Genomic DNA, 14089 nt, shown 5'->3' with positions numbered 1-14089 from the left:
TATGAATTGCAACTTTAAGAGATTTCACCAATATGACTTTCAAGGTGCAGGGTACTTAGGATTTATTGTACTTCTACCATTCTTTAGCGCAACTTCTGTGAAAAACTCTTTCCTGTCAGGTGTCATTACATGATATTTTCTCTTGCACCAGTATGTTACATTCACATTAAAAAAAAAAGAATCGTTTTCTCCCCGAAAAGCTATTGTTAAGTAAGTTTGGGAAACACCCTGTACCATACCCATCTAGGAGTTTTGTCATGCTCATTAGCATTTTAAAGACTCTAAGAATTCCCATAGCAAAGACCTTTGTCTAACTTTGTTTACCTCAGGGTTTCATAATTAATGTGACAGAAGTAGGTTGTTTCATGTAATATCTGATTTTGAAGAGCTTATGTTTAATGAAACAAACACACTATAGTAAATGCTACCCAACCAGCATATGATTTTCTAGTAGATTAAACAAATAACAACTTAATGTCTGTTCAGAACAGCAAAATTTGTGCAGGTGTCCTAAAGCAGTATGTGAATTTCATTTAGTGGTAATATTCTCTCCATACAAATAGAGACAAAATATAAAGAAGTGTTAGGTTGCTTGCCAGAATACATACAAGATTGAGACAAATTGGAACCAAAGCTCATATGTCCAAACAATGATGTCTAGGCTGTGTTTACAAACAGAACCAAATTTCAAAGTGTACTCCCAGCCCCCCCAAAAAAAGCAAACATATTTATATGGAATCCCACGAATTCAGTGTTTGGATATTGGTTGAGCTGTCTGTCAATCTCCAACTTCACCAAATAGGAATCCTCATTTACAGAACAGGAAGAGTGTTTTATTTTTCCCTTTTTTTAAAAAAAATTACCAAAAAAAAAAAAATTTTAATTAAAAAAATTTTTTTAGGTAAATCTTCAATTAAGCAAGGACTTCTGGCATTTGCTAATTGGAAAATAATAAAGAAATTTATTCCTGTATATAATTATGACATAAATGTGTAAATAGAAATGGCTTAGGAAATAGTACAGATTTTTAAAAAAATCTTTCAAGTCCACGTTTTTCTGGACAATTACCAATACATGTTAAATGTAGCTATTTTGAATTTAAATTAAGATATTTGCTTTTTTAACCCAACTGTCAAGGGTGTAAATCAGGAAATAGCAATAACTGAATATTTCTCTTGAATGTACATGAACTGTTTTTCTGGTAATGTGGTATGTTCAGAGAGGCATTCACATGGAGTTTCTCAGGCTACTTTACTTCAAGTAAGGTACCAACTTGTGAATTCTCAAAGCAGTTAAGTGTAGTATTCAAATGCTTTTGTCTTTTACAAAGTTGGTAGCTTTTATATGTTACTTAGTATTTTAGGTGTTAAAAAATGCATTGTAATCATTGGTTGCCAAGAGTTAGGGTTATAATTATAAAGGGAAGTGCAAGAGAGTTTCTTTGTGGTGATGGAACAATTTTGTATCTTGATGGTGATGTAGGTTACATGAATTTATACAGTCTTTAGTGTACATCCAAAAAAAAGTCTGTATAAAAACTGGTAAAATCTGAATAAGGTCTGTTGTGTGGTTTAGTTAATAGTTACTAAATGTCATAATAGTTACATAATTTTACTAAATGTCAATTTACTGTTTTTGATAATGTCCTATGGTTATGTGAGATGTTTTTCTTTTGGGGAAAGTGTACATGGGAACATTGTATTAGTTTTGCAACTTCTTGTGAAATCTAAAATTATTTTAAAGTTTAAAAAAATGCTGTTTATACTTCTATCCAGTATACTAACCGATTAAAAAAATACTTTCATGTTTCTTAGAGCCAGATGTGCAACTTTAGTTTTTAACAGAGTTCTTGAGGACTAAATGCTATTTACTTTTATTCAGTCATTTAGTAACTGTTCATTAACTGTCTACAGTAGGAGGCATTACAGTGTCTTAAGAAAATGGGCTTTGGAATTGGCTCTGGTTCAAATCCAGCCTCTGCTACTTTTAGCTGTGTGAACTTGGGGAAGTTACTAAATCTCTCCAAGCTTCAGTTTCTCCATCTACAATGGGCATAATGATAATGATACACACTTATTGAGCATTATAATACGTGATGAGTTATTATTTGCACCTTATATAATTTAACTCATTTAATCTTTATAACAATCCTATGAGAAAGGTGCCATTTTAACATTTTCAAATGAGGAAACTTAGGCACAGAGAAGCTAAGTTACTTGCACAAGGTCACTCAATTGGGAAATGCTGGAACCTAGATTAAAACTCAGCTGGATTTTCTGTTTTTGCTATACAGAACTAGCTTGTTGATGACCAACTGTCCCACCAAGAACAACTAAAAAGAAAAATTTACTTTATTTAATTTAAAAATTTGTTTGAAGGTTTCTGAGACCTACCAGGGGAGCCAGGACATTATAGGCCACCATCCTGAAGTCACGGGAAGCCTAGAGAAGTTGCCTGGTGTTAAGTGTGACCCTTCCCCTTAGGGCATTTGCTGATTTGTAAGTTGTGGCTGAGAGACTGAGAAGATGAGCAGAAAGTGGTCCCAGAAAGTTGGGGAGCTGAGCAGACCTGTCAGTCTTATAGACCTTGTAGACAAAACTTTGGGTTCAGGCGCCAACAAGGAGGAGGAAGCCTGGTAGATACTGGAGTCTTGGTTGGGGGAGGAGTGAACCAGAAATGGACAAGGCCTCCCAAAGATTGAAGCTCAGCTTGTAATCAGCTCAGTTTGTTATTGGTTTAGGGTAATCTGCCCCTACTCTTAACTGCCTGCCAGAAGCCGAAGCGAATGCTTTCTGGAGAAATATGAAATCATTCTAAGCCTCAAGTTATTTACTTAATTTTCCACAAACGAAGTCTGGCACTTAGTCAAACATCATTAGGCATATCAGGCAACCAGACCAAATTATTCAAAACGGAGAGGTATAGGTAGTGGAGTTATCAGATTTGCTTTTTAAATAAGATTAATATATTCAGAAATTTATTTAACAAGATGAAGAACTTCAGCAGAGAATTAGAAACTATAAAAAGGAATCAGATGTATATTTTCAAACTGAAAACTGAGATTAAGAATTCAGTAGATGACTTTATCAAGCAAAAGAGAGATTATAAAAAAGGATTAGACATTTTTTGAGAACCAAAGTGTAGAGAATTTCTCATTAGCAGACCTGCACTTAAGGAAATCCAAAGTGCGTTCTTTAGGCAGAAGAAAAATGATCCCAAATGGAAGCACAGAAAGGGTATAGAAAGGACAGAAAGGGTAAATTTGTGAATTTCCCTAAATGAATGTCTTATAGAGTTTAAACTATATGGAGAATTAAAGAATACTTAATGGTAGCACAAAGATGGGACAAGAATAAATGATGTTAACATTCTATGGTTCTTTTATTGTCTTGGTGATGTGTAAAGTACTAATTTAATTCCTACATTGAACATTGTAATCTCTAGGGCAACTACTATAAGAATAGTAACATAATGTATAAATAACAAACTACCACAGAGGAAATGAAATAATGAAACATTTGACACTAACGCAGGCAAAAAAGGAGAGAAAAAGGAACAGAAGAGGACAGGTGGTTCAAATAGGAAACAGTACAACGGTAGATTTAAATCCAAATAGTAAATTAACTATGTTAGATGTAAATAGATGTATACTGATAAAAAATATAGTCAGATCTGGTTTTGTTCTAAAAAAGCCCTGGCGGTCCAGTGGTTAAGACTTCGCCTTCCAATGCCAAGAGTGTGGGTTCGCTCCCTGGTCAGGGAGCTAATATCCCACATGCCTGGCAGGCAAAAAACCAAAACATAAAACAGAAGCGATATTGTAACAAATTCAATAAAGACTTAAAAAAAAAAAGGTTCACATCAGAAAAAGAATCTTTAAAAGAGCCAGTTATTTACAGCTTGTAAGAGTTGTAGCTTGAAGTTTAGGATACAGAAAAGTTGAGGGAATTCCCTGGCGGTCCAATGGTTAGGGCTCTGCTCTTTCACTGCCGTGGCTTGGGTTGGATCCCTGGTTGGGGAACTAAGATCCCGCAAGCTGCGCAGCATGGCCAAAAACAAGCAAACAAAAAAGAAATGTTGAACGTAGAGTTGGAAAAAGGGTATACTGTGCAAACTTAACTAAACCAGCCCTGGTTCTTGTGGCATGTTGTACCTAGCTCATAATTTGGTTGCTAGATTTAAATCAGATAATCTTAGAGTTTTCAAAAGCAATGTCCTCTGTATGTGTTAGGTACCCAGTAAATTTAACTATTACGTCTGAGGCATCTTGTTTCTTTTTTTTAAATATTTTTTTCTTTTTCTTATTAAAGAAAATTTTCAACTGAAGTATAGTTGATTTATAATGTTGTTAGTTTCAAGTGTACAGCAAAGTGAGTCAGTTATACATATATATATTCTTTTTCAGATCCTTTTCCATTATAAGTTATTATAAGATATTGAATATAGTTCTCTGTGCTGTACAGTAGGTCTTTGTTGTTTATTTTATATATAGTAGTGTGTATCTGTTAATCCCAAACTCCTAGTTTATCCACCCCCCTTCCCCTACCTTGTTTCTTAAAATAGTATTCTTTTTTCATTTTGAGTCGATAGACCAAGGACAATGTCTCTTGTACCATTGTACGCATCTGACTCGTAGGTTGCTTGATTTTTCAGTAGCTTCCATATATACACATTTTATCCCTTTTCTTAAGTTTTATGTTTTCATTTAACTCACCATCACAGCTGTTATCTCTTATCTTTATTTAAAATCTATTCTGTGGTGCCTCTGCCTACTGATAATGTATGAATTATTTTATGCTGAAGTAATCTACTTAGTATTATCTATAGAGTTTCTAAACTAATGACATTCTTCCTTTTTTCCCCTGTACTTTTATGAAAATGTTCAAATTCTTCAGAATTATTCTTTTATAAATTATCATCCATATAATGAATATAGGTTTCCTCAGTCATGTCACCTGTCTTTTGGCATGAGGGCTTTTTGAAGAATAGGTAGTGGTGTAATTATTTATAAAATAATACCATAGAACTAATTAGAGAATCCTGTCTGGATCTTTGCTTTGTATGACAGTCTGTCGTACATTGGTTAAACATCAATTGGAGACATCTTAAAAGGCTTTTGTTCTGTTCTGCTTTTGATGTTTCATTTAGCTTTTTGGGAAGTCACATTGCTCTTTGTTGGACTGAAGGAAAGGATTAAAAATGATTAAAATGATTTTATTGAGTCAGATCTGAATTAGATCTGAATCCAAAATTAGTTTCCGTAGACAACCAAAATAGTGGTAATTTTGGATTGAATTTGGCCTTCTCCCCATAGGTTAGTGGGTACATTTGTATCTGTGGAATATTATAAGCCTTTCAGAATTGGCTAGACTTAATGAGGGCTTTTCTTTGGGGTTTCTTCCTCTTTTAGGACATGTGAAAATGAAATTTGCTGTAGTTAATTTGGTGGATAGCAGTAAAACCAAATATCTGTGTCCTTTCTTTCTGAATATGAGGCTTAATACTGAAAGTTTTAAAATAACCTTTTTCTTATAAATTTTAACTGATGTTAACAAAACTGTGTGAGTTTTTGCAATTTAAGTAATAGTTTCTTCATAGCAAGTCATCTGACCTGGACTGTCAAGGAAGTTAACTACTAGGGATGGTAGAACTCATTAATTTTGGTTTCACTCCTGTATTTATTACTATTCATTTCTCTTTGAACAGGTTGTTCCTTTCAACAGCTTTTGATGAAATTCAGGAACATACTTTTTTACTTGAGCAATTGTCATGAGTAAAAATGAAGTAGGAAAATAAAATCACAGATTAATGAGAGCCATGTTGTATTGTTCACTAGGCAGTGAAATCAGCTGTGCAGACCATCACTGTTGGAGGAGTGAGCACATCACAATTTAAGACAATTATTCCTCTGGCAACTGCTCCCAATGTCCAGCAGATTCAAGTGCCTGGAAGCAAGTTTCATTATGTCCGACTTGTTACTGCCACAACAGCCAGTAGCTCAACCCAGCCAGTTAGTCAGAATCCCAGTACAAACACTCAGCCTCTTCAGCAAGGTTAGTAACCATTTTTTTAAAAACAATAATTAATGCTTTGAACATTATTATATAAATTGGTCCTTTTCTTGCTGAAATCCTGATTAAGTATGGCGTTTCAGCTGAGTATGAATCAGCAGCTGTTGCAGAAGGCAGTGAAATAGAATCCCAGTTGTATATAACTATAGTATTTTGTTCTGCTAGAAACTGATACACAGTGTGCTGTAATACCAGATAATCATACTTAGTCATCAATTTGTGGGTAGCCATTTTATTGCTGGTTTAAAAGCCTACATTATGCCAGTGGGATAGTTTAAATGGAACCAAATGATTTATCTTATTTTCTAAGCTACAAAGCCGTCTAAACTACACAGGGTTTGGGGGTCAGTTGAAATGACCAGTAGGCAAGGTATAAATGATAAGTATGAACTTTCATCCTTTACTTATTTTGAATCTGTAATTGCTAATGAAAATCAGTTTAAATGTTTTTATTTTACTCATTGGTATTTTTCCTGAAAAGTATTCCTGTTTGTAGTCCTACTTTGTTTGTGTTTAATACTTCCAGCCACCTGATATACATACACAGACTCAAACACATAACCTTTCTCCATATTTATCTACTTGTTAAAAAATTGAAACTGTGAAAGGATGAGGACAGTTTATATTTGGGGCCTAATTTTTTTCCTTGGAAGACTACTGCATATTCTGTCAATGTCAAAATGACATGGCAAGTGAATGATCTATTGTTTGCTGGATGTAAATAGATGAATTAAAGACCATTTGTTTGCGCCTTCAGTTTTATTAAGGGATCAGAGGGTTGGAGCTGTCTATTGCTGATAGCTAGTTCATCTAAGGGAAAGTGGAAGAAAAATCTTGGATTTTAAATTACTGATGGGAGAAAATGGAGGGTGCATGAGGGAAACAGTATTTTAGTGTGTATTCTATTAAAATTAGACATAATTATATAAAACAGTAATTATATTTTCTATTCCCTCTTTAAACTGATTTTGAAAGGAAATCTTTTATTACAGTGTTCTTAATGAGAGGAAAAATGAAATTTGCATGTACTGCTGACTGAGGAAGTCAAGTGTATATTCTCTCAGTACTTAGCAAGTGCTACTAAGTGCTACAAGTCCAATTTTCTTATATATCATAATGATATAAAGCAGTCATTAGATATAGTTGGTTATATTTTATGTTTGTGTGTATACACATATGCTGAGTATCCATTTCCAGCGTAACGTTAGCACTGATTTACTCATTATCAAGCATAAGCGTTTGGTATGAGTAGAAGAGGAAGCTGAAGACCCAGGAAGAGTGGAGGAGCGGGTTGGACATTTCATAATTCTAGCGTATTTACCATTTCCTTCTTTTCCAACCTTATGTCTGTCTTTCTGCTTCTCTCTACTTCGCTGTTCTCTTTGCCTCCTAGCAATCCCTCACCCCCCTCCTGCTTCCCTGCTGCTTCCTTTTTTGCTTTCCGTCACTTTCCCTCTCTGTTCTCCCCTCTGTCTCTCTGGCTTCTCCACCTCTCTCTGTATATTCCCTCTTCCCACCTGCTCATATACATATGCCACCCATGCTATTTCCCTCATATCCACCCATATTTCCCTATTTTTGTCTTGCTCTCCTATCCCATAAAAGATCTGGGTATATGTAAAGTATATTATTTCATAGGAATAACGAGTTAAATTTACAGTCTTCTTTAGAGATATACTGAATAGTTGCTGTAGTTCATAAAATGTATTAATGTGTTTTTCTAAAGGCTTAATTCCCGATGAGGGATTTACTTAAATACCAAAGGGAATTGGGCTCATCTTGTACATTTTCCCATCAAAGCCATACAAACACCAGTATTCAAACGTTCCACCGTATTAATTACTGGCTGGATGGCAGGTAGCACAGTAAAAGGCACAGAAGATTGCTTGGTTAATCTCTTTAGAATATAATCTACAATCTTGGTTAGGGAGGAAATCAATTTAAGAAATTAAAAACCCTCAAACACTTGCAGGTATGGTTTCTAAAGTTTCAAAGGAGACTGGTCTGAAAGGATTGTTCAGAATTGCTATTAAAGACCAAAAAAATTAAAGATTATGCCAGCATCTATGAAAACTGCAGTAGTGGTAATGTGGGACCATGCTCAAAAGTTGAGGAGGAAGCAACTATGCCCCAGTTTAAAAAAAAAAAGTTGAGGAGGAGAAATCCAGACTATTGACATAGTTATATAAGTATGACCCCCTTCCCATGTATATTTTATACTGTTCTTTTTTCTGACCACTACGTTTTCTGTTTTCTGCATTCCCCAGATTTCAGTTAAAATGCAGCATGCGTATGCCAAGCTAATGTAAACCCAGAATTCCCCAGTTTTCTAGCTCTGTGTGCGTGCGTGTGGACACTTCCCTGTCCTATCCTTATGAGAATCATCCAAGTCTCCCATGGGATGTGAATAAGGGCAGGACACACACTCCTTCCCTGTCATTTCACAGACCACCAGGAAGTTCCTGCATTTCTCTAGCTGTACAGTTACCTCAGAATTGCTGCTTGTGTGCTCGTGAACCAGTGACTGTCATTGCCTTGTCAAGCAACAAAGTGGTATAGGGTGTCCTCTCTTCGGTGTCCCAAGCACGAATTCAGGCTTTTAATTCCTTATAGTATTGCTACAGTGGTTATTATAATCAAAACAGAACAGGAAACAATTTCAAATCGGGTATCAGATGGCATGGCACTGCTCCTGTAATTCATGGTCATACACTCTTTTAGTATAGCAACTTTATTGAGATACAGTTCTCATCTACCATAAAATTCACCCTTGTTAAATACAGTACAGTTTAGTAGTTTTTAGTATATTCAGAGATATGCGATCACCACCACTGATCATACGCTCCTTCTGGAGGTCTCCCACCTTCCCACCTACCCACTTCTCCCTAGTTTGTCACCTTGCTGCCAGGGCCTGCTCCCTTTTAGATCTGAGTACCCTCTCTCTAATGTTCTTCCAGGGCTCTCAACTTCTCGTCTTCAGCCATCAACCCTTCCATCCCCACCAGAAGTAAAAAAAAAAAAATTGTTAACATTAACAGTCTTTCTATCCAAGGAAGTCTGTTCTTTTTCTTTTATTGTTCAGAACAGTTTGTTTGATTCAGTGTTCACAGCAGTTTAGATCCCGTTATCTCAACCTCTCTCTTTCATAGCAGGCTCTAGGCCTTTTGCATAAATAAGACCCAAAGGGATGTCCTTTCAGTCTTCTTAAATCCCTCCTTTAGACTGAGGAAGTGGCAGTAGGCAGTATTAGAAATGGTACTTCTTTTGATCCAAACATACAGGTCTAGTACCAACCTGTTTCCTGAACTTCATCACTGTATTTCTGCATGTCAGGTTTCATCTTCCCTTTAGATCAGCTCATCCTTGAATTTTTAATTCTAATAGCTGTCATTTTCCCATTCACTTGAAAGCTCCATGATAACCAATTGTTTTTCCCTTGTACCTATGGTTCCTGCCGTCCTTTCACCTCCACCCTGTCTCTTGCAGCTGTTCTCTCCTTTCCATTCCCAGTGCCATCACCGCAGATTAGACTCTCATGTTTTGTACTCTTCTAACTTTCTTTGTTTCTTGCAGCTCTGTTCTATTTTACATACTGCTGCCGCGTACAGTTTCTTTTTGTGCCATTCCAATGATGTTTCCGAACATCACAGTCCTCAGAAACTTCTCATTGCCTGCTGAATTAATAATACAGATTAAATATACAGATCTCTACCCTTACATTCAAGGCCTTCAACAAAACAGCCACAGTCTGCCTTTTTTTTTTTTTGCCAGTGCTTGCCTACTTTAACCCTAGGTTCCAGCCAAACCGGTCTGTCCCGTAGCACTTTGTGAAGTGCCCAGCATCAAGCCTCCACTTCTCTTGCTCTGCCTCTGTGTGAACTGCCCTCCTCCAGTCTGTATGCCCGCTCTGCAGCCTGACCATTGGTCAGGACTGTCTCAGACACTGTCCTCTACGCAGCTTTCCCCGTTCCCAGCCCCTGCCAGTCAGATGTATGTTCTGTCTCCTTTGCTCTCCCACAGTGCTTTCTCTTTTTTTTTTTAATAATGTTTATTTTATTTGGGTACTCATCTAATCTGCTCTACTTGAATGTAATCTCTTTGAGCAGGTGTCTTGTACTATAGTTTCCCTGGAACACTGTCTACAGTGACATTTATGTAGCAGTAATGGTTGTAATAACAACAAGAACAATAACAGTAATGGGAACTAACGTTTATTGAGCACTTATTATCTATTGAGCACTGTTGTAGTAAATTTTCATGAATTAACATATTTATTTCTCTTACCCTGTAAGGGAGATACTATCCCTATATTGCAGATGGGGATACAGGCAAAGAGAATTTAAGTAGTTAGAAAGCAGCAGAATTGGGATTTGAACCCCCAGGGTCTTATGATTTAGGAGACTACATTCTTTTTTTTTTTAGTTTACTTTTTATTGAAGTATAGTTGAATTAAGGAGACTATATTCTTAACCTTGCTGCTATGCTGCCTTGTAGTAGTACTCTGTAAATAATGAATTGTACACAGAATTAGAAATAGTATAGAACAGTATTGTTACCCAAGTTCCTGAATGGTAGTTTTTAATTTATGCATCATTTCATCTCACTGGATTTAGTAGTGAATATATAAAGCATCTGAATACAGATTGAAGTATTTTCAGTAGAATATCTTAAATGACAGACATTCTCTCATAAAGTGGATAGACTATAGCTACCTTAGATATAAGTTCCCTAGTTAGATGGGTTAAAGGATTTTGAAAGTAACTGTCTTGATTAAAGAGTCCTCCAAATAGGAAACCAGTGGAATTCTTTAAGCTGTCTCATGAGGATATCCTGAGGGAACTAAGTATCTTAAATGTTTTAAATACTATTTTCTGTAAACAAACTGTCCTTCTCCTCCCTCCTTTTTACAAAGCAAAGCCAGTGGTCGTTAATACCACCCCAGTGCGGATGTCAGTGCCACTTGTCTCAGCGCAGACTGTCAAACAAGTGAGTATCACATCACTTCTTCTCTCAGTCTCTCCCAAACAGACAATTTACTTTTAAAATTGAAAGTTAAGATTTACGTTTAAGAGATTTATTGATTTATTTATTTTTATTGAAGTATAGTTGATGGGCAATATTATATAAGTTACAGGTGTACAAAATAGTGTTTCACAATTTTTAAAGTTTATACTCCATTTATAACTACTGTAAAATATTGGTTATATTCCCTGTGTTTCACAGTATATCTTTGTAGCTTATTTATACATAGTAGTTTGGACCTCTTAATCCCCTAAGTTTAAGAGATTTATACTGAATTGAGAAACTGTGAAATTTATTTTCATGGTCATTGACATACTTCCTTTCTTTTTAGGTTGTTCCGAAACCAATCAATCCAACTTCCCAAATAGTCACCACCAGCCAGCCACAGCAGCGGCTTATCATGCCTGCCACCCCACTGCCACAAATCCAGCCAAACCTCACGAACCTGCCACCAGGCACTGTGCTGGCACCGGCTCCAGGAACAGGGAATGTAGGCTATGCGGTGCTTCCTGCTCAGTATGTGACTCAGGTATGGGCAAAAAATTAAGTCATCGCATTTCAAAAAGTTTAATTGGGTCTAAGATGTCTAGCATTATCACATTCTAAAACTATTCAAAAACATCTAACTCAGTGTTTAGACTGTTTCCAAAACCTTGAATTGTTAATGAAAACTTCTGAGTTTATTTTTATATATCTTTAGTATTTAGAAATATACAGCACAAGTCAAGTATACAAGTCAGGCAATTTGGAGCTGAGAACAGTTTGGTAGGAGGGCAAGATCATGTAGATATAAGAGAAAATATGTTGAGTTAAAATCAGCAGAGTCCCAGGCTTCCCTGGTGGCGCAGTGGTTGAGAGTCCGCCTGCCGATGCAGGGGACGCGGGTTCGTGCCCCAGTCTGGGAAGATCCCACATGCCGCGGAGCGGCTGGGCCCGTGAGCCATGGCCGCTGAGCCTGCATGTCCGGAGCCTGTTCTCCACAACGGGAGAGGCCACAACGGTGAGTGGCCCATGTACCGCAAAAAAAAAAAATAATAATAATAATAATCAGCAGAGTCCCAGTGAGTTTAGAAAGCACTGTGACTTTAATGAAGTTCCTCCTCACATTATGAATACAATGCCGCTCACCTGTTCTTGGAAAATAGTCTGTGAGACGCACTTCCAGGTGACATATCGGTAGTGATCTGTCCAGATCTGGTCATCTTTAGATGACATCTGGTTATCTTTGGAATCAAAGCCACATATTATCCAATTGGCTGGCTTGGGTTAGGAGTGCTGCTTTCTAGGAAGAAGATAGAAGTTATTTTCTTTTTCATGTAAAAATCAAGCAAATTAATTAGCACCATATTCTAAGCTGTTGAGTTGATCTACTCAAGATTATAAGAGAGACAGAAACCTGTGTACTTTAAAGAAGTGTACTTTGGAGTATGTTATGTGGCTACTGATTGAAAAAATTAGAGTTCAGTATTTTTATCATTAGCATCTCTTTTCTTATGTTTAGAAATCAGTGTAAAATAGAAACTTGATTATTACGTATGTAACTTCTCATTCTCTATAACTTGTGATAAATGATCACATTTTATTTATTTTATTTACAAGTAGACACATTGCATTTTTCTAGCCAATACAAGTTTTACTACAGTACTTTCAGGACATTCATCTGGAATTTCCTAATTCTGATATCCTTATTCCTCTGTGAAAGAATTTCTTATATTTATGCCATGTAGTACTTTAAAATGTCCACATTGTTTTTACCTCTGGTATTAGTTTTGAGTCTTTAGAAGAGCTCTATGAGGTAGTGAGTATGTTTGTATGAAATTCTCTGTTCTGTTTTTCCTATTTTAATGATGAATTTATGCTTCTTACTGATCATTATATTTAGGAGTATTGTCCATTTTTGTAAATATGGTCTGAAATTACCTTTCTTTATATGTAGCTACAGCAGTCTTCCTATGTGTCTATAGCAAGCAACTCTAACTTTACCGGAACACCTGGTATCCAGACCCAAGCAAGGCTTCCGTTCAATGGGTGAGTGAGTTATTTGAATATATGTAAGTTAAGTTGTTGGATCAGGTTAAATGCAACATCAAATATACATATATATTTCAAAATACATGTATTTAATTTTTTTCCCCTCCAAGCCATGTGAGTGTGCCTCTGCGGTACTTTTTATTTTGAAATACTTTAAACAGAAAAGTTGCAGGAATAGTCAGAAAACTCCCAAATTATCTTTTACTCCGATTCACCATTTCTCGTACAGGTGATTTGTTATTTTCTCTCTCTTTTCTCTTTTTCTCTGTCTCCTCCTGAATATGTTTTAAAGATGATATTAACTAGTTTTTAAATTGTTATTTAGGTCTTTGCTTTTTCTTTTGTTTATTTGTTTTTTGATCTGTCAATTGCTGCCTTTGCAGTTTTGGTTGAGAAGCAGTGCTTTAGTTAATTACGTGGAACCAGTCTACCTCTCCTCTCCCCTCCTAAATTCCAACTTCACACACCCTTTTCTACTTACTGCCTTTCATAATTGAATCCCAAAGAGTTTAGGAGATTTCAACTTTAGTTCTCTTAGAAGAAAAAGTATATTTTGTGGAATGTTCTTCAGAAACTATTGATAACTTCCTTTTCTTTTTTTTTAAATCCATATCTTGGCTCTCTACCTTTCTTTTCATGGTACAACTTGCTTTTCAACTTAATGTAAATGGAACAACATAAACTTTTATTAGAGATGGGTACATTTGTTAAAGCTTTATTTTAGGAGGAATTTACAGATTAGAGACTTTTCTCAGTTTAAATAGTTACCTTTAATTGATTAAAATGTGTATCTTTTTGTTTGTGTCTGTGTAGCATAATGCCATCAGAGTCTGCCAGTCGGCCCAGAAAGCCTTGTAATTGTACAAAATCGCTGTGTTTGAAATTGTAAGTCCTTTTGCTGCTGTTTCCTCATTTGATATAACTGAAAATGCTTTTAAAAATAAGTGGAGTTGGGCTTCCCTGGT

General features: G+C 36.0%; 1 protein-coding gene across 3 annotated transcripts in view; it reads left to right on the top strand.

Annotated features, from left to right (window-relative positions):
• LIN54 (lin-54 DREAM MuvB core complex component) overlaps window positions 1-14089 on the top strand; it is a 77668-nt gene that overhangs the window by 51761 nt on the left and 11818 nt on the right. For all 3 annotated transcript variants that reach the window (XM_032632548.1, XM_032632547.1, XM_032632549.1), the window contains 5 exons: window positions 5837-6053; window positions 10984-11057; window positions 11425-11622; window positions 13030-13121; window positions 13938-14009. In XM_032632548.1, coding sequence (XP_032488439.1) covers window positions 5837-6053; window positions 10984-11057; window positions 11425-11622; window positions 13030-13121; window positions 13938-14009 — 653 coding nt within the window. The remainder of the gene's footprint in view (window positions 1-5836; window positions 6054-10983; window positions 11058-11424; window positions 11623-13029; window positions 13122-13937; window positions 14010-14089) is intronic.

Source organism: Phocoena sinus, chromosome 5 (genome assembly GCF_008692025.1).
Source record: "Phocoena sinus isolate mPhoSin1 chromosome 5, mPhoSin1.pri, whole genome shotgun sequence".
NCBI classification, from domain to species: Eukaryota; Metazoa; Chordata; class Mammalia; order Artiodactyla; family Phocoenidae; genus Phocoena; species Phocoena sinus.
The sequence above is the reverse complement of the archived record's forward strand: the minus strand, read 5'-3'. Positions and strand labels throughout refer to the sequence as shown.